This window comes from Rana temporaria, chromosome 3, assembly GCF_905171775.1.
Source record: "Rana temporaria chromosome 3, aRanTem1.1, whole genome shotgun sequence".
Lineage (NCBI taxonomy): Eukaryota > Metazoa > Chordata > Amphibia > Anura > Ranidae > Rana > Rana temporaria.
In genome coordinates, this window is record NC_053491.1 from 405,544,583 (window position 1) to 405,564,278 (window position 19,696).

Sequence of the window (19,696 nt, forward strand, 5' to 3'; positions counted from 1 at the left end):
CCGTCTAAGTTAAAAAAATGACGTCCTAGCAACGTCATTTAGCACAATGCATGCCGGGAAATTTCGGGACTGCGCATGCGCAGTTCATTCGGCGTGGGGACGCGCTTCATTTAAATGAAACAGGCCCCCTACTCGGGCCCCCTACTTACGGCGCAAATTCTTTGTGGATTCAAAGAATAAAAAAGTAAGTTACAGCGGCGTAGCGTATCTCACATACGCTACGCCTATCTAAATGTATGTGGATCTGGCCCATTGTCTCTATTTTTAGATATCCATATGTACCTCTCCTGAGGAAGCAAGTTTTTATCTTGCGAAATGCGTAGAGCTCGGTACATAGTACTCATCCTATGGAAGTTAAAGCTTTCACGCATTCAATTAAGGTGATCTTTGCACAGATACCTTTGAACAATTATGTACCAAAGATGATTTTAAATGTATGTCATTTTCGTAAAAATTTGGTAAATTTTATTTGTTAGTTGTGCCTCGTTAAAGGCCCGTGGGCAAAATAATTTTTGTATGTACATTTTGGGACTGAGACACACCAATGTCAGCTCATTTGTTGTATATCTAACTGCTACTTTGATGGAACAGTTTGGTCTGTTAAAGGAAGTTAAAAAATAACAGACTTACTAGCTGGATCACCCGATGAAAATTGCGGGAAAACAGAGAAAAACAAATACAGCCACCACTTCTAAGAATTTTTGATCTGAACTTAACAAATGTTTGTTTTGGGGTTTAATACTCAAGTTAAAAAGGCTTATGAGTGCAGCAACCCCCGTAATACTTACCTGAGCCCCATCTCGATCCAGCGATGTGCACGAGAACAGCGCCTCTCCCAGGTCTCTTCCTCCTCATTGGCTGAGACAGCAGCGAGAGCCATTGGCTCCCGTTACTTTCAATCACAGCCGGTGAGCCAATGGGGAGACAAGCTGCTTGTTATGGGGGCAGGAGGGAGGGGGCCAGGAGCATTGGTGGGGGACCCAGGACGAGGAGGATAGGGGCTGCTTTGTGCAAAACCATTCCACAGAGCGGGTAAGTATAACATGTTTGTTATTTTTAAGAAAACAAAACTGAACCTTTGTTATTACTTTAAAAGAATAATAATACTGTGCCCTCGAGCTTTAGAAAGTTAACCACCAAAAGGAAGCACAATATTTAAATAATAATATGATGTTTTTACTTCCCAGTTACATTTTGTTATATTGTTGTTATATTTTTATCTCCTAGAGTTGCTGCGTGCTCTTTTCAGAAATTCCTCTCTATTGGAAACGGCTGAAGTGAGTAAAATGCTGCACTGTATGCATATATAGTCTGTCCTGTATAATGCATAAACTTTTCAATGCTAGAAAGGCCAAGGCCCCATATACACCGGAGCATTTTGTAGGTTGAAGCTCGAAAACCACAAAGTGCTCAGCATTAAAAATCCTATTGTTGTAAATGGTGCCTGTTCCCACCAGAGCGTTCAGGCACTTGTCACTTGAAAAAGCACAGCAGGCTCTTTCCAGGCAGATTTGGGCATTCTTGGTCCCATAGACTCCATTGGGAACGCCTGGAAATGCGTTAAAAAAATGCGTGTTAAAGCGGAGTTCCACCCAAAAGTGGAACTTCCGTTTATCTGATTCCTCCCCCCCTCCGGTGCCACATTTGGCACCTTCCATGGGGGGAGCAGATACCTGTCTTTGGCAGGTATCCTGTCCCCACTTCCGGGAGACCTCGCCGTGGCAAAGTACATCGCCACTCGGTCCCCCTCCTCCTTCCCCCACCGCCGGGCCAGGAGGAGAGCACAGCGAGCTTTGCGCATGCGCAGTAGGAACCCATTTGTGAAGTCGAAAGGCTACACTGCTGGGTTCGCTTACCGACAATGGCAGCGGCAGCACCCGACAGCTGCGGTGCCAACATCGCTGAACTCCAGGACAGGCAAGTGTCCTATTATTAAAAGTCAGCAGCTGCAGTATGTGTAGCTGCAGGCTTTAAATTTTTCCAGGGGTAGGCGCTTTAAGACAGCCATAGATGGTTGGAACGTCAGCCGTTCAATAGGGACTGTCCGAGATTTGAACCATCTATTAGTAGGCTCATTGGGGCAGATTCACAGAGCAAGTACGCCGGCGTATCTACTGATACGCCGTGTATTTTCAAATTTCCTGCGTCGTATCTTTAGTTTGAATCCTCAAACCAAGATACGACGGCATTTGGGTACGATCCGACAGGCGTACGGCTTCGTACGCCTTCGGATCTTAGATGCAATACTTCGGCGCCCGCTGGGTGGAGTTCGCGTCGTTTTCAGCGTCGGGTATGCAAATGAGCTACTTCAGACGATCCACGAACGTACGCGCGGTCGTCGCATTCTCTTACGTCGTCTGTAGTCGGCTTTTTCCGGCGTATAGTTAAAGCTGCTATTTTGCGGCGTATAGATAGACTTGCCATGTTAAAGTATGGCCGTAGTTGCCGCGTCTAAATTTAAATATTTTTTTTTTGCGTAAGTCGTCCGTGAATAGGGATGGACGTAAGTCACGTCAAAGTTCTAAAAATGACGTCATTGCGACGTCATTTCGCGCAAAGCACTGCGGGAATTTTCGATACGGAGCATGCACAGTTCAATCGGCGCGGGGACGCGCTTCATTTAAATGAATCATGCCCCCTACCCGCCCAATTTGAAATACTCGCCGAGAGATACACTACGCCGCCGTAACTTACGGCGCAAAATCTTCCTGGATTCGACTTAGAGCCAGGTAAGATAAGGCGGCGTAGAGTATCTCTGATACGCTGCGCCTGGGCATTTCTCGGTGAATCTGCCCCATTGTACCCAAGTTGATCCATCAATCCATTTGGGTACAACCAGCATGGCAAATTTATACATGCAATTTATACATGTGGATTTTTACATGTGATTTATTACCAGCGGCTTTAGCCACTAGCAATAATAACTGTGTTCTTCTGGCAGGGACAGCTCCCCGTGCCCCATACAATACAATAACTCCACAGGAGGGATTCCCACATCAACACTGACTGTGTTGATGGGGAAATCAAGCGATTTTCTTCCCTCCAACCGTGGTTGCAGGAAAGAAAATCGCAATATTTATGGACTGCCCTACATGCATTTACCAGACTCTTCTTATGGGGCCAAAAACGTGCAATCTTGCCTCAAAGAAAGCTTTAGAACGCATTACTCTTAAAAATGATTAAAATGATTAGGTAAAGCCTCAAGCTTTTACCACTGCTATTTCTTTATTTTGGCTTTTGAAATTTACAAATGCAGTAATTTAGAAATTGGATGAAAGATTTAGCACTGGGAAACACTTTTTAAAATATAAATAGTGCATTTTAGACCCCTTTTCACACTGAGGAGTTTTTCAGGCGGTATAGCGCTAAAAATAGCACCTAAATACCACCTGAAAAACTCGTGCCCAGCATTTTTAATGTGAAAGCCCGAGGGCTTTCACACTGAGGCGATGTGCTGGCGGGAGAGAAAAAAATCTCCTGCAAGCAGCATCTTAGGAGCGGTGAGAGGAGCGGTATGTATACCGCTCCTTCCCATTTAAAACAATGGGAAACCGCGGTAATACCGCCAGCAATGCATCTCTGCAGAGGCGCATTGCGGGCGGTATTAACCCTTTTTCGGGCGCTAGTGGGGGTTAATACCGCACCGCTAGTGGCCAAATCCCTTGGCAATTCCGTCGGTATAGCGCCGCTATTTTTAGCGGCGCTATACCGCAACCGCACCTCTGCTGCCCTGTGTGAAAGGGGCCTTATATATAACTATATAGATCAGATCAAAATGAGGGACAGATGAGGAGGAAAGAAGGACAGAGGGACTTTGTTCCAAATCAGGGACAGTCCCTCGTAATCAGGGACAGTTGGGAGCTATGCACTTGTCCAGAGAAGTGTCAGCTACTATACAGTATATTTTATTGCATATATTGGCACATTATTCAATCTCAATCATTCAGTAGAAAGTTGGGGCCAAATCCTCAGCCAGGCGGCGTAACTTAACTTTCAGCAGTTAAGTTACACTGACTTAAAGTTTTTACCTAAGTGCCTGATCCTCAAAGCACTTACGTAAAAATTTCAAGCCGTGTAAGTTAAGTGCCGCCGTCGTAAGGCGTTCCTCCTCTCCGGGGGGCGTTTACAATTTAAATGAGGCGCGCTCCCGCGCCGGCCGTACTGCGCATGCGTGTGACGTCATTTTCCCGACGTGCATCGCGCGAACGTAATTGACGCCGGGCGGCTTTGTGGATTGCGACGGGACACTAAAGTTGCGACGGGTGAAAAAAAGACGCGCCGGGAAAACAAATAATTATAAAAAAAAATGACAGCGTCGCTCGGCATGCATTCCTGAGGGAGAACTCCATGCCAATTTTCAATGAAAAAAACGGCATGGGTTCCCCCCCCAGGAGCATACCAGGCCCTTAGGTCTGTTATGGGTTGTAAGGAGACCCCCCCTCCGCCGAAAAATTGACGTAGGGGGTCCCCCTACAATCCATACCAGACCCGTATCCAAAGCACGCTACCCGGCCAGCCAGGAAGGGAGTGGGGACGAGCGAGCGCCCCCCCCCTCCTGAGCCGTGCCAGGCCGCATGCCCTCAACATGGGGGGGTTGGGTGCTCTGGGGCAGGGGGGCGCACTGCGGGCCCCCCCACCCCAGAGCACCCTGTCCCCATGTTGATGAGGACAGGACCTCTTCCCGACAACCCTTGCCATTGGTTGTCGGGGTCTGCGGGCGGAGGCTTATCGGAATCTGGGAGTCCCCTTTAATAAGGGGGCCCCCAGATACCGGCCCCCCACCCTAAGTGAATGGATATGGGGTACATCGTACCCCTATCCATTCACCTGGAGGCAAAAAGTAAAAGTTAATAAACACACAACACAAGGCTTTTTAAAATATTTTATTATTCTGCTCCGGAGGCCCCCCCTGTCTTCGTTATTAGCTCAATTACCAGGGGGGGCTTCTTCTTCCACTCTCCGGGGGTCTTCTCCGCTCTCCGGGGGTCTTCTCCGCTCTCCGGGGGTCTTCTCCGGACTCCGGGGGGCTTCTTCCATCTTCTCCCCTCTTCCGCTCTTGACTCGGCGAACCCCGGTTCTTCTGCAGCTCTCCGGTGCCTTCTTCTTCAGCGCTGGCTGCCTGCTATGTTTGTGTGTTAGCTCGATTTCTAACAGGCAGCCGGCGCGGTCTTCTGTGACGTCATCTTCTCTTCTGTTCTTCTCCCCTCTTCCGATGTTGCCTCGTCGCCTGTTGTCGCTGTAATGATGGAAGCGCGCCTTGCATCACATTTATATAGGCATCACCGTCCCATCATGCTCCGGTAGGTACCCACGTGGTGGGTGCACGTGGGTAGGCACCCACCACGTGGGTACCTGCCGGAGCATGATGGGACGGTGATGCCTATATAAATGTGATGCAAGGCGCGCTTCCATCATTACAGCGACAACAGGCGACTAGGCAACATCGGAAGAGGGGAGAAGAACAGAAGAGAAGATGACGTCATCGAATACCGCGCCGGCTGCCTGTTAGAAATCGAGCTAACACACAAACATAGCAGGCAGCCAGCGCTGAAGAAGAAGGCACCGGAGAGCTGCAGAAGAACCGGGGTTCGCCGAGTCAAGAGCGGAAGAGGGGAGAAGATGGAAGAAGCCCCCCGGAGTCCGGAGAAGACCCCCGGAGAGCGGAGAAGACCCCCGGAGAGCGGAGAAGACCCCCGGAGAGTGGAAGAAGAAGCCCCCCCTGGTAATTGAGCTAATAACGAAGACAGGGGGGGCCTCCGGAGCAGAATAATAAAATATTTTAAAAAGCCTTGTGTTGTGTGTTTATTAACTTTTACTTTTTGCCTCCAGGTGAATGGATAGGGGTACGATGTACCCCATATCCATTCACTTAGGGTGGGGGGCCGGTATCTGGGGGCCCCCTTATTAAAGGGGACTCCCAGATTCCGATAAGCCTCCGCCCGCAGACCCCGACAACCAATGGCAAGGGTTGTCGGGAAGAGGTCCTGTCCTCATCAACATGGGGACAGGGTGCTCTGGGGTGGGGGGGCCCGCAGTGCGCCCCCCTGCCCCAGAGCACCCAACCCCCCCATGTTGAGGGCATGCGGCCTGGCACGGCTCAGGAGGGGGGGGGGCGCTCGCTCGTCCCCACTCCCTTCCTGGCTGGCCGGGTAGCGTGCTTTGGATACGGGTCTGGTATGGATTGTAGGGGGACCCCCTACGTCAATTTTTCGGCGGAGGGGGGGTCTCCTTACAACCCATAACAGACCTACGGGCCTGGTATGCTCCTGGGGGGGAACCCATGCCGGTTTGGAATTTACAAATTGCCGTGGAGTTCTCCCTCGGGAATGCATACCAAATGCCGTCGCTTGAATGGGCCTTTACAAGGTGTGACTAACTTTACACTTTGTAAAAGCAGCCCTAGTTTTACACCAGGCAAACTAACACTTACGGCGAAAAAACTAGGCACAAAAGCTTTGAGGATCGCCCTAAGTGCTAATTTGCATACTAACAGAGGCATTTCGACTCGAAATGCCCCCAGTGGCGGATGCGGTACTGCATCCTAAGATCCGGCAGTGTAAGTCCCTTACAGATGTCGGATCTTCTGCCTAACTTAGGAAAACTGCTTCTGAGGATCAGTTCCAAAGTTAGAACCAGAGATACGACGGCTTACGCCGGAGTATCTCTTTTGTGGATTTGCCCCTTGATTTCTGAGCAACTGGTGGACCAGGGAACGTTCTGAAGCTTGGTGCTCTGCCTGAAAGACAAAAAAGGCCATTGCAGACCAGAACACACTGATCTATTTTAAGTAATACAGTCTAGAACAGTGATGGCGATACTTGGCACCTCAGATGTTTTGGAACTACATTTCCCATGATGCTCAGCTACACTGCAGAGTGCATGAGCATCATGGGAAATGTAGTTCCAAAACATCTGAGGTGCCAAGGTTCACCATCACTGGTCTAGAACTTAAAACAAAACTTCACCCAAAGGGGAAGTTCCGCTTGTCTGCCTCCAACCCCCCTACTTCCCCTCGTGGCGATCCAAACTGAATTGTGGCCCCCATTCCTTCCCCCACATCCCTCTGGGACATTTCACAGGTGCACAGACCATTCACAAAGCATGGTGCGGCTCGCTCATGCTCAGTAGAAAGCCGACTGTGAAGCCGTAAGCAGTCACAGCCAGCTTCCCAAAGTAAACATGCCGGTGCCTGGACCCGAAGACAGACGGAGAGCTGGCTCAGGTCAGGACCACACTGGATCCTTGGACAGGTAAGTGTCCTATTATTAAAAGTCAGCAGCCACTTAATTGTAGCTGCTGACTTTTTAATTTTTGTTTCAGACTGAAAAGTTCATATGAACTTTCAGTTAAAATTAGCTAAATACGTTCTAATGACCCAATGGGCTCTGACATCCTGATTAGATAATGTGCTGCATCTAAAATGAACAGAGCCAATCAGACTTCACTGTGAGATCAGGAACTGCTGCTACCTGGAAATAAGAAGGACAAATGAAGGCAACCATAATTCTTCTTTTGTTGTATTTTATTGTACCATTTTTATTGTCATTGTAGGTAGTAAAATATGAAGCTGGATATGTGACCTGTGCCGTCATTGCAATTCTATTTGTCATCTTTGCTCTGGTATTCGGAATCATTTTCTGTACATTCCGTTATCGGGGGAGAAAAATCCTGCCGTGTGAAGGAGCTCTCTGTGCACCGACTCCAATCTTCATGGTCCTACTCTTTACACTCTGCTGCTTGATGTAAGTTCCATTCATTTTTATATAATAACATGTATTAATGCAGTGCCCAATATTTGACAAAAAAGGTGAAGGATATGGATCAAAGAATATGTCACCACAAGATTTCATATTCATGATATGTGTCTGCTGTACCATGTACTTGTTTAAAAAGTATCCTGTTCTATTTGTATTGCTTACCTTGTTTAAAATTGCTGGTGATCCTGCCAGTCTCTCTGCTTTCATGTTTTAAACTGACCACACTAGCTATGAGAGCACATCCATCTCAGTGTGGTAAGTTTGCTGGCTGTGCTGGGAGAACAGCCTACCTGTCCTCCAGTATTCAGACTTGTGCTGACACAACCCCCTAAACAGCCATTCACTAGGAAAATCAGTGTGCTGCTGCTTCTCCACCTCCAGCTCTCTAAGACCCTTAGAGCCGGTTCACACACAGACGGCATGACTTTGGGGGCAACTCGGCAAGGCGATCTCAAGATGACTTGAGAGACAACTTGCAAAATGACTACTGTATTAACCCTCCTGGTGGTATTCCCGAGTGTGACTCGGGGTGGATTTTTTGTGCCAAAATCGGTAACCCCGAGTCACGCTCGGGGTAGCTATGCAGAGCCTGCAGCATGCGCTGGCTTACCTTGTTCCTGGATCCAGCAATGTCACCACGCTGTGTGAGCGAGCGGGTCCTCACTCGATTCACACAGTGTCCTCCTGTGCCGCCGATCTCCGTTCCCTGCGACGTTACGACGCACGGGAGCGGAGATCGGCGCCAAATTCAAAAAGGTAAACAAACACATTACATACAGTATACTGTAATCTTATAGATTACAGTACTGTATGTAAAAAATACACACCCCTTGTCCCTAGTGGTCTGCCCAGTGCCCTACATGTACTTTTATATAATAAAAACCGTTTTTTCTCCCTGCAAACTGTAGATTGTCCATAGCAACCAAAAGTGTCCCTTTATGTCAAAAATGGTTTTAGAGCAGCTAGAAAACAGCGATAATAAATTATAATCACTTGCAGAATTGTGCGATAGCGATTTGTGGGGAAATTCGTCATAAAAAAATAAATAAATAATGACAGCAACAATTCTGCAACTGAGCAAATTTCAGTGATTTTGAGTTGATTACATTATTAAATAATTTTTATTTATAATTATATTATAATTTGTTATAATTATTTATAATTATTTATTATATTATAATTTTGTTTTTAAAAAAATGTCATACCCGGGATGCCTATTAGACTCTTGTTTGGACAGATTTAAGTGAGTTATTCCTAAAAATTACAGACCTACAGTATAAAACACCAAATTTCCTTGCAAATAATGGTACCACTTTCAGCATCTTTTTTCTGAAAGAATCATACCGCCAGGGAGGTTAAAGTCAATGCAAGTCGCCCTCAGTCACCCCCAAAGTCGTACAGAAACCTTTTTCTAAGTCGGAGCGACTTGCGTCGCTCCTATTAGAACGTTTCCATTGAATAGAGCGGAGCGCGACTTGTTAGGCGGCTGAGTATTTACACAAATGTTTGTTTCTTTTGTAAACTGAATAGGTTGTTTTTATAAGATAAAGCCTCATACACACGATCAGTTTTACTGCAAGTTTTTGTCTTCAGGTTTATGTAGTGCAAGAGCCGGCCTGATTGCTTACGAATTGAAACTCTTAACGTTTGACCTCATATTAGATGGTTTTGGTAAATCTGAAGACAAAAACCTGCAGGAAAACTGATAGTGTGTATGGGGCATAAGGGTTCACATATACTTAACAACTTAAGACCCGGACCAATATGCAGGTAAAGGACCTGGCCCCTTTTTGCGATTCGGCACTGTGTCGCTTTAACTGACAATTGCGCGGTCGTGCGACGTGGCTCCCAAACAAAAAACAGTTGTGTGTACGCGCCATTAGTCTTTTGACTAAAATGGCATTTTAGTTTTAGTTCCATTTTAATCTTTTGACTAAAATGTGATTTTAGTTGTATTCATATTTTAGTCATCTCAATTCTTTTAGTTTCAGTCGTATTTCAGTTGACTAAAATAGTATTCATTTAGTTGACTAAAATGTTTTAGTCGTTTTAGTCAACAAAATTAACACTGTCTATAGGTAAGCCTTAGGGCTCTTTCACACGGGCGGACCATTTAGGCGGACCTGAACGGGCGCTCCGTGCTCCTCTATGGAGCCACGGATGTCAGCAGTGACATGCCCGCTGACATCCGACCCGCTCTGATCCGCCAAAGTGTGACGGAAGAAAAAAACGACTTTTCCATCCGTCGATCGGATCGGGTGAGCACGGACACAAGGTCCGTGTTCATCCGATCCCCCATAGGGGAGAGCGGAGAAAAGACAGGGCGGTCCCTGCACAGTGTGCGGGGACCGCCCTGTCATCCGCCGGCTCAGCGGGAATCAACGGAGCGATCCGCCCCATATGAAAGGGGCCTTATTCTAGGCTTACCTATAGGTACAAGTTCTAAAAAGGGGTTTACAACCACTTAAAGAGAGGAATTCGCTTTTGCCCAATTTTGCGAATAGGGCTTTTACTAATTTCATACAGAAGACCCTGGGCTAGATTCAGCATTAATTTACGCCGGCGTATCTATAGATACGCCGTTTAAATTCAAAGCTGCGCCGGCGTATCTTCTTTCTGTATTCAGAAAGCAAGATACGCCAAAATTAGCCTAAGATCCGACTGGCGTAAGTTTCATATTTACGATGGCCGCTAGGTGGCGCTTCCGTCGTTTTTTTCCGTTGTTTGCGTAAGGATTTTCCGGCGTAACGTTGCTCCTGCTTCTATGAGGCGTACGCAATGTTAAAGAGGATGTCCGCTGAAAAAAAAAATATTAAAAGACAGCAGCTACAAATTCTTTAGACAGGTATCTGCACCCCCCCTCCCCCCTGAAAGCGGGAGTTCCACTTTAGGGTGGAGCTCCGCTTTAAGTATGGACGTCGTTCCTGCGTTGAATTTTGATTTTTTTTACGTTGTTTGCGTAAGTCGTTCGCAAATAGGGCTGGCCGTAATTTACGTTCACATCGAAACCAATACGTCCTTGCGGCGTACTTTGGAGCAATGCACACTGGGATATGTACACGGACGGCGCATGCGCCGTTCGTAAAAAACGTCAATCACGTCGGGTCACCACCCATTTACATAAAACACGCCCCCCTCATACTCATTTGAATTAGGCGCGCTTACGCCGGCCCCATTTACGCTACGCCGCCGTAACTTAGGAGGCAAGTGCTTTGTGAATACAGCACTTGCCTCTCTGATTTACGGCGGCGTAGCGTAAATACGATACGCTACGCCGCCCTACCTGAATCTAGCCCCCTGTGAGGGTTCCGAACAATTAGATACATATAGCAGCCCCATTGAAATTAATGGGAGGACATGAGTTCCTTTTGGCTTATCGGGGCTGCTGACATGTAATCTCTAATGAAGCAATATTTTGCATGAAAATATTGCAAAAATTGTTCAAAAAGCTATAACTTTACTTTTTAGCAACAAATAAAAAAGGTCAAAGTGAATAAAATATAACAGGAATCATGCTTTCGTGAATCGACCCTTAAATGTGTATGCTGGGAGAGCTCCCCAAGGAGCCATATATGTGTTGCTGGCTTATTTCTGCTTCATCAGCAGAGGTCAAAAAAACATATCCCAAAGTCTTCCATCTCATCTGATCCCTGTCACAGCAGTTGGCAATCATGTGCAGTGATAATGTGCTCTCAATACACTAGACTCGGTGTCTCCATGTATGGGTACATGCATCTCTGCACAGCTTCTCCAGTGTCCACAGAGCCTTTGCCAGAGAGGACGCAAGGTGATGGTGTCCTCTCGTGATGCCACTAGAGGATGGCCCCAGAGACAGGATCCTCAACTTGCTCCCTAAAAGAAAACAAGCTGCATTATTAATATTTATTATTATACAGGATTTCTATAATATTTCATTCTTGTATTACTGTACAATATGCCGTTCTCCCCTGTACCTGCTAGATCCTTACTTCTGCACAGAGCAGCTTTAACTAGCATAAGAGAAGACAGATTCACTTCTTAAAGATCTGAGGAAGTGAGTGTGCCAGGCACGGCTGTCATTCTCCTGTCACTTGACCCAATTTCAGAAGTGCAGTCATTTCACTTTACCTCTAAAGAGCCTCAAAGCTTTTTATTGAGCTTGTTAATGCACCTGAACACACAGGGACAGGCAGCGTCTTAGCAGATGAGTCGATCATTAAACGATTTTACTGTGGCTGTGTCTGCTGGTGATCCAAGGGTTAAACGGTACAATGACTTTGCTAGAAGCCGCAGTTTGTGCTCAGACACATATAGGTGCTGGGAAAAAATTGTCAAAAAACATATTTGACAGCTTGGACTATTTAATTATGATTGACCGGCAACTGAACCCCTTGAAGTTTATGTGTGCTAGTTTATGAGCCTTTGATGAAGGAAGAAGAACCTAATTTTATGTTTGCATTTATTTTTACATTCGGACTCAATTGCACCACTTACCATTAAAGGACCCAGCTAATCCTAGATTTATTATACCTTTCTCCTTGCCATTTTCCAAAAGATGTTACAAGGCTCAAGCCCTGTACACATGACCGGGAATCCCGTTGGGAAAAAAAAACGTTGGTATTCCCAACGGGATTCCTGGCAGGCTTTACTTTAAAAGCCGTGGATACACACGGCCACACAAAATTCCGCCGTTATTTTGAATGGCAAGAACGCGGTGACGTCATCGACTACGACAAGCCGGTGTCTCGTCATATTTGATGCCGTCGCCGCCATCTTGCTACACCCCACACTAACCTTGTATGCTACTGCGCATGTGTCAAAGTGTTATTGTGCATGTGCGTTTTTTCACCCATACAGACGACCGGTTTTCTCGGCAGGAAACACTCTGCCGGGAAACCCAAGGAGAAAATAGGGAGCAGGGTTCTGCTTTCCTGATAGGAAAACTGCTAGGGAGCATACACACAGCCAGGATTCCCGGCCAAAAGCTCTCCTGGCAGTTTTCCTGCCTGGAAAACCAGTCGTGTGTACGAGGCTCGATCCCGAGTCATACGTCCATAGATACACAGCGCAGCTCAGGCCCCGCCCCCAGCTTCCTTGTCACAGGATTTGACTGATAGCAACTGGAATGGATCCAATGATTATCGCTGCCTCAGCAAAGCCTGTGAGAGTTGGAAGGGCTGCTACAGATGGGTACAAAGCTGGATCAGAGGGTAAAAGGGGGCGATACTGGTAAATTTGTTATCTTAAAGTGGAGTTCCACCCATAAATATAACATTACATCAGTAGTTTTAAAAAGATGTCATTAGTCCTTTACGAAATATTTTTTTAGATGCCTTTAAAGTGTTGTTGCTAGGCAGAATAGTTAATCTTCCCACTTCCTGCACCTAGGTGCTTAATGCTTCCTAACCTACACCGCACAGACTCCTGGGAATGTAGTGGGTGTAACTTTCCAGGAGTCTGTGCACTCCCCAGTCTCAAAGAATCATGTGACTTGGACAGCACAGGTGCTGAAACCTGATCTGACACTGCTTGTGCAGCACTGAGCATGTACGAGATTTGCAAGGCTGAAATCCAGGAAGTCATACAGTCTGGCTTCATGATGCCCACACTTAAGATGGCCCCAGTCAATTTCTATTTTATAAAGTGTCTAAATGCTGTAACAACCTAACAAAACGGACCTTAGTTTACAGACTAACTTTACTAGAATACATTAAGCTTGTGTATTACAGGGGTATTTATATTTAAAAAGTGAAATTGTGGCCGGAACTCTGCTTTAATGGAGGGAATGCTTTAAAGTAAAAACACGTTGAGGCTTTAAAACTACTTTAAATTACATAGTTATATAGTAGGTGAAGTTGAAAAAAGACACAAGTCCATCAAGTCCAACCTATGTGTGTGATTATATGTCAGTATTACATTGTATATCCGTATGTTGCGATCGTTTAGGTGCTTATCTAATAGTTTTTTTTTTTAATTATCAATGCCCCCCCCCACCTGCTGAGACCACCACCTGTGGAAGAGAATTCCACATCCTTGCCGCTCTTACAGTAAAAAACCCTCTATTCAGTTTAAGGTTGAACCTCTTTTCTTCTAATTCTAGTGAGTGGCCACGTGTCTTGCTAAACTCCCTTCCGCAAAAAAGTTTTATCCCTATTGTGGGGTCACCAGTATGGTATTTGTAAATTGAAATCATATCCCCTCTCTAGCGTCTCTTCTGCAGAGAGAATAAGTTCAGTGCTCGCAACCTTTCTTCATAACTAACATCCTCCAGTCCCTTTATTCGTTTTGTTGCCCCTCTCTGGACTCTTTCTAGTTCCAGCACATCATTCTTACATATTACATACACATAACATATTCTTTGAGTTCAATTCAGCACTTTCTAAAAATGACATTCATGACTTAACCACAGAGAGCAAATGTAATGAACATGTGCAATGAGAATATTATGTGTGGACATTCACAAAGAGGCATTTGCAAACTATTGCACTATCCCCACTTAGTAGTTGCATGTGGAATCCCCTTGTTTTTAATTTATTACAATGGCAGCATAGATTGCACAGTTATCAATGCACCAGTGGCGGTTCGTCCATAGAGGGCGCTGGAGCGCCGCCCCCTCTGGCTCTCACCGCCACTGAGTGAAATAACATAGATTCATGCATTGCACGAATCTATGTTATTTTCGCCGCTGCCGCTGTTATTCAGATGGTCGGCGCTCAATGTCCGGCCATCTGAATAACGCCAGCTGGTTGGCTGTACGGAAATGTCTATCAAAGCCAACAGCTCTGATAGGCTTTCCCAATACAGCCCTCGGGTCCCGGAAGCTTATTCTCGGAGCGCACAGACTGTACGCCCCTTGAATAAGATGACCGGCGTCTCAGCCAATCAGGTTGGCCGGTTCTGGCTACCGGTAACCTGATTGGCTGAGACGCCTGTCAGTCATCGAGGGCGGGAGAAGACATCGTGGGACGTGGATGCCTAAAACCAGTAAAGGTAAGTGCCGGGCGGGGGGGGGGGAGAAAGCAATTTACAGGGCACAGTGGGGACAATTGGCACAGCGGCGACCATTAAAGGGCACAGTGGCTGCGTTTAATGGCATGGCACAGTGGTGACAATGGATGGCACAGTGGCTGCGTTTAATGGCATGGCACAGTGGTGACAATGTATGGCACAGTGGTGACAATGGATGGCACAGTGGCTGCGTTTAATGGCATGGCACAGTGGTGACAATGTATGGCACAGTGGCTGCGTTTAATGGCATGGCACAGTGGTGACAATGGATGGCACAGTGACTGCGTTTAATGGCATGGCACAGTGGTGACAATGTATGGCACAGTGGCTGCGTTTAATGGCATGGCACAGTGGTGACAATGGATGGCACAGTGACTGCGTTTAATGGCATGGCACAGTGGTGCAAATTGATGGCACAGTGACTGCATTTGATGGCATGGCACAGTGACTGCGTTTAATGGCATGGCACAGTGGTGCGAATTGATGGCACAGTGGCTGCATTTGATGGCATGGCACAGTGGTGCAAATTGATGGCACAGTGGCTGCATTTGATGGCATGGCACAGTGGTGCAAATTGATGGCACAGCGGCTACGTTTGATGGCATGTAACAGTGGCTGCGTTTGATGGCATGTAACAGTGGCTGCGTTTGGGCACAGTGAGACTGCAATTTTTTTTTCCTTTGCGCCCCCCCAAAAATTTTGAGCACCAGCCGCCACTGCACCCTAAGGTAGATGCGGTAATGGTGCATTGACACCTGTAGCTAGATTCAGGTAGCTTTACGCCGGCGTATCAGTAGATACGCCGACGTAACTCTGAATCTACGCCGTCCTAAATTTAGGCGTATTCTGGAAACCAGATACGCTTAAATTAGGCTAAGATACGAGCGGCGTAAGTCTCCTACGCCGTCGTATCTTAGGTTGCAATATTTAGGCTGGCCGCTAGGTGGCGCTTCCGTTGAGTTCGGCGTAGAATATGCAAATGACTAGATACGCTGATTCAGAAACGTACGTGCGCCCGGCGCATTTTTTTTACGTTGTTTACGTACGGCTTTTTCCGGCGTAAAGTTAGTCGAACAAATAGCTGGCCTAGTCAATGTTAAGTATGGCCGTCGTTCCCGCGTCGAAATTTAAAATGTTTACGTCGTTTGCGTAAGTCGTTTGTGAATGGGGCTGGACGTAATTTACGTTCACGTCGAAACCAATACGTCCTTGCGGCGTACTTTGGAGCAATGCACACTGGGATATGTACACGGACGGCACATGCGCCGTTCGTAAAAAACGTCAATCACGTCGGGTCACCAATCATTTACATAAAACATGCCCCCTCATCCTCATTTGAATTATGCGCGCTTACGCCAGCCCCATTTACGCTACGCCGCCGTAACTTAGGAGGCAAGTGCTTTGTGAATACAGCACTTGCCTCTCTGACTTACGGCAGCGTAGCGTAAATACGATACGCTACGCCGCCTCAAAGATGCGCCCGGCTACCTGAATCCAGCTACTGGTATCTAACCATCTCTTGTATCCTGTCTGCAGTCTCTGACCATGTCTTGTATCTGGTCTGCAGTCTCTAACCATCTCTTGTATCCTGTCTGCAGTCTCTGACCATCTCTTGTATCCTGTCTGCAGTCTCTAACCATCTCTTGTATCCTGTCTGCAGTCTCTAACCATCTCTTGTATCCTGTCTGCAGTCTCTGACCATCTCTTATATACTGTCTGCAGTCTCTGACCATCTCCTGAATCCTGTCTGCAAGACTCTGACCACCTCCTGTAATATTTCCAGTCTAAAATCATCTCTTGTATCCTGTCTGCAGTCTCTGACCATCTCTTGTATCCTGTCTGCAGTCAATGACCATTGCCAGAATCCTCTCTGCAAGACTCTGACCACCTCCTGTAATATTTCCAGTCTCTAACCATCTCTTGCATCCTGTCTGAAGTCTCTTACCATCTCTTGTATCCTGCCTGCAGTCTCTGACCATCTCCTGTATCCTGTCTGCAAGACTCTGACCACCTCCTGTAATATTTCCAGTCTCTGACCATCTCTTCATGCTTAAAGTCTTTTGCTATATCCTATTGTGTGCCTGCTGTGTCTGACACTAAATTTTCGCAGAATTTGGTTGACGTTGAGTGCCACACTTGAGGCCCCCCCATATTAAGAAAGTTGACCACCGCTGTTCTATACAGTAACGGCACTTTCTCTGTATGCACTCTTATAATTAACAACCTCAAGTACCAGTTACCAGGCAAAGGCTCTCCAACTATGAAATATCCCAGCAACCCCTTCCAGCCGATTGGTGGATTTGACATTCAATTCCTGTGCACAACTACAGGTTGCTCACTTCTGAGTACTCTGTCAATTCATTATAATATACGGTAATAAATTGGTTCATTATTCCTGAATGATCAGGATCATTGATCAACAGAACCTGTCACGCCTATATCTTGGATGATTTGTCTTCATAGTTCTTAATAGTGTTGTTATTTTCACATATTAATGAACAACCACCAAGTGGGAGCTAATGAAGACAGGCTTTCTACACTCCACGAGTATGAATAGCAGCTGTTGATGATACACAATACATATCCTTCATTGTCGTGCACTCTAAACTGAAATAGAACCCCTGATTGAGTTTCACTTGTGCCCTTTATTTTGTGACGTTATTATGTTTGATGCATAAAAAGAGAAGCACAATAGTTAGATGAAGCATCTGTGTGTGTTATCTTACCATGTGCTGCGTCCACTGCTTTTATCCTGCGTTCGGAAATACCCTAATTACTGTATGTGACACATCCTGCTCAGTAAAGATGACACAAGATATAAATATAGAGACCTAAATATGTTTATTTTTGCATACTATTAAAGATACAAGATGAAATATCTCTTCTACACATAGAAATATTGGCGGTATAACACTAGCTAGCGCAGATCACAAACCATATACAGTAAGTGCGTAACACTGTACTGTACAGAATCTGGGTTCAGGGGTCAGTTTCCACCAGGAATGTTACCTGCATGGATATTGCATGTTTATACTATGCTTTGTACATTTTTACAGGTGATCCACACCAAAAACATACTTCTGTGTTAATTGGTTTAAAAGACACTGGGGTAGATTCAGGTAGGGCTGCGCACTCTTACGGAGGCGCAGCGTACCGTTTTAACGCTACGCCTCCGAAAATTACTTGCGCTACGCTTCATTCACAAAGCAGTAGCTCCGTAATTTGTGCGGGCGCTCCGTAAAACTGGCCGGCGTAAGCGCGCGTAATTTAAATGATCCCGTAGGGGGCGTGGATCATTTAAATTAGGCGCGTTCCCGACGTGCATTGCGGTAAATGACGCGCAAGGACGTCATTTGCTTCAACGTGAACGTAAATGGCGTCCAGTGCCATTCACGATTCACTTACGCAAACAACGTAATTTTCAAAAATCGCGACGTGGGAACGACGGGTATACTTAGCATTGGCTGCTCCTGCTAATAGCATGAGCAGCCTTACGCAGAAACCGACGAACGCAAACGACGTAAAATGCGAAAGCCGGGCGCGCGTACGGTTGTGAATCGGCGTGAGTATGCAATTTGCATACTCTATGCTGACCACTACGGGGAACGCCACCTAGCGGCCAGCGTAAGAATGCAGCCTACGATACGACGGCATAATGCCAGTCATATCTTAGGCTACAGTCGGCGTATCGAGCTTTCTGAATACAGAAAAGTCGATACGCCGGCGCAAATTAGCAATTACGCTGCGTATCTATGGATACGCAGAAGCAATTGCTTTCTGAATCTGTATGTATCTCTTCGACTACAGTAAAGAGATTATATTGTAAACTATTCTGGGGGTAATTCTTAAAATATGATGCAAACCCTTAACTTGTAAAACAGCTTATTCAGTTTAAAATCGAAATATATATGGGCTAGATTCAGTTAGGGCGACGTAAATTTGTGCGGGCGTAGCGTATGTTATTTACGCTACGCCGCCGCAATTTAGAGAGGCAAGTGCAGTATTCACAAAGCACTTGCTCCGTAAGTTGCGGCGGCGTAGTGTAAATCTGGCGCCGTAAGCGCGCCGAATTCAAATTGTCAAGAGGTGGGCGTGTTTTATGTAAATAAAACATGACCCCAGGTAAATTACGTTTCTCATGAACGGCGCATGCGCCTTCCGTGAACGTATCCCAGTGCGCATGCTCCTAATCACGTCGCAAATAGTCAATGCTTTCGCCGTGAACGTAATTTACGCAAAGCCCTATTCGCGAACGACTTACACAAACGACGTAAACGATGCAAAATTCGACGCTGGCCCGACGTCCATACTTAACATTGGCTATGCCTCATATAGCAGGAGTAACGTTACGCCGGAAAAAGCCTTACGCAAACGACGTAAAAAAATCCGCCAGGCGCACGTACGTTTCTGAATCGGCGTATCCAGCTCATTTGCATATTCTACGCTGAAATCTACGTAAGCGCCACCTAGCGGCCAGCGTAAATATGCACCCTAAGATACGACGGCGTAGGAGACTTACGCCGCTCGTATCTTAGCCTAATTTAAGCGTATCTGGTTTCCAGAATACGCTTAAATTTACAACGGCGTAGATTCAGAGTTACGACGGCATATCTACTGATACGCCGGTGTAACTGTCTCTGAATCTAGCCCTATATGTGCACTATATTACCATAAGTATTGGGACGCCTGCCTTTACACGCACAAGAACTTTAGATTTCTCAGGTAAATAAACACTGACACCGATGATCTTTTCAGCTGGCAATTGTATATTCTTTTCACTGCCAATCAGTGTAAGTGCACCAGTGAAAAACTCTCTTCTTCCATTGACCACCAATCTCAGGTGGTCCTTCTACCATCAATCACCAATCACAGGAGGTCCTTCTACCATCAATCACCAATCACAGGAGGCCATTCTACCATCAATCACAGGAGGTCCTTCTACCATCAATCAC

At 46.3% G+C, this 19,696-nt stretch overlaps 1 protein-coding gene across 1 annotated transcript in view; it reads left to right on the plus strand.

Annotated features, from left to right (window-relative positions):
* PROM2 (prominin 2) overlaps positions 1-19,696 on the plus strand; it is a 108,343-nt gene that overhangs the window by 10,265 nt on the left and 78,382 nt on the right. Inside the window, exons 2-3 of the mRNA XM_040345922.1 lie at positions 1,228-1,277; positions 7,552-7,742. Of these exons, the coding sequence (XP_040201856.1) occupies positions 1,228-1,277; positions 7,552-7,742 (241 nt within the window). The remainder of the gene's footprint in view (positions 1-1,227; positions 1,278-7,551; positions 7,743-19,696) is intronic.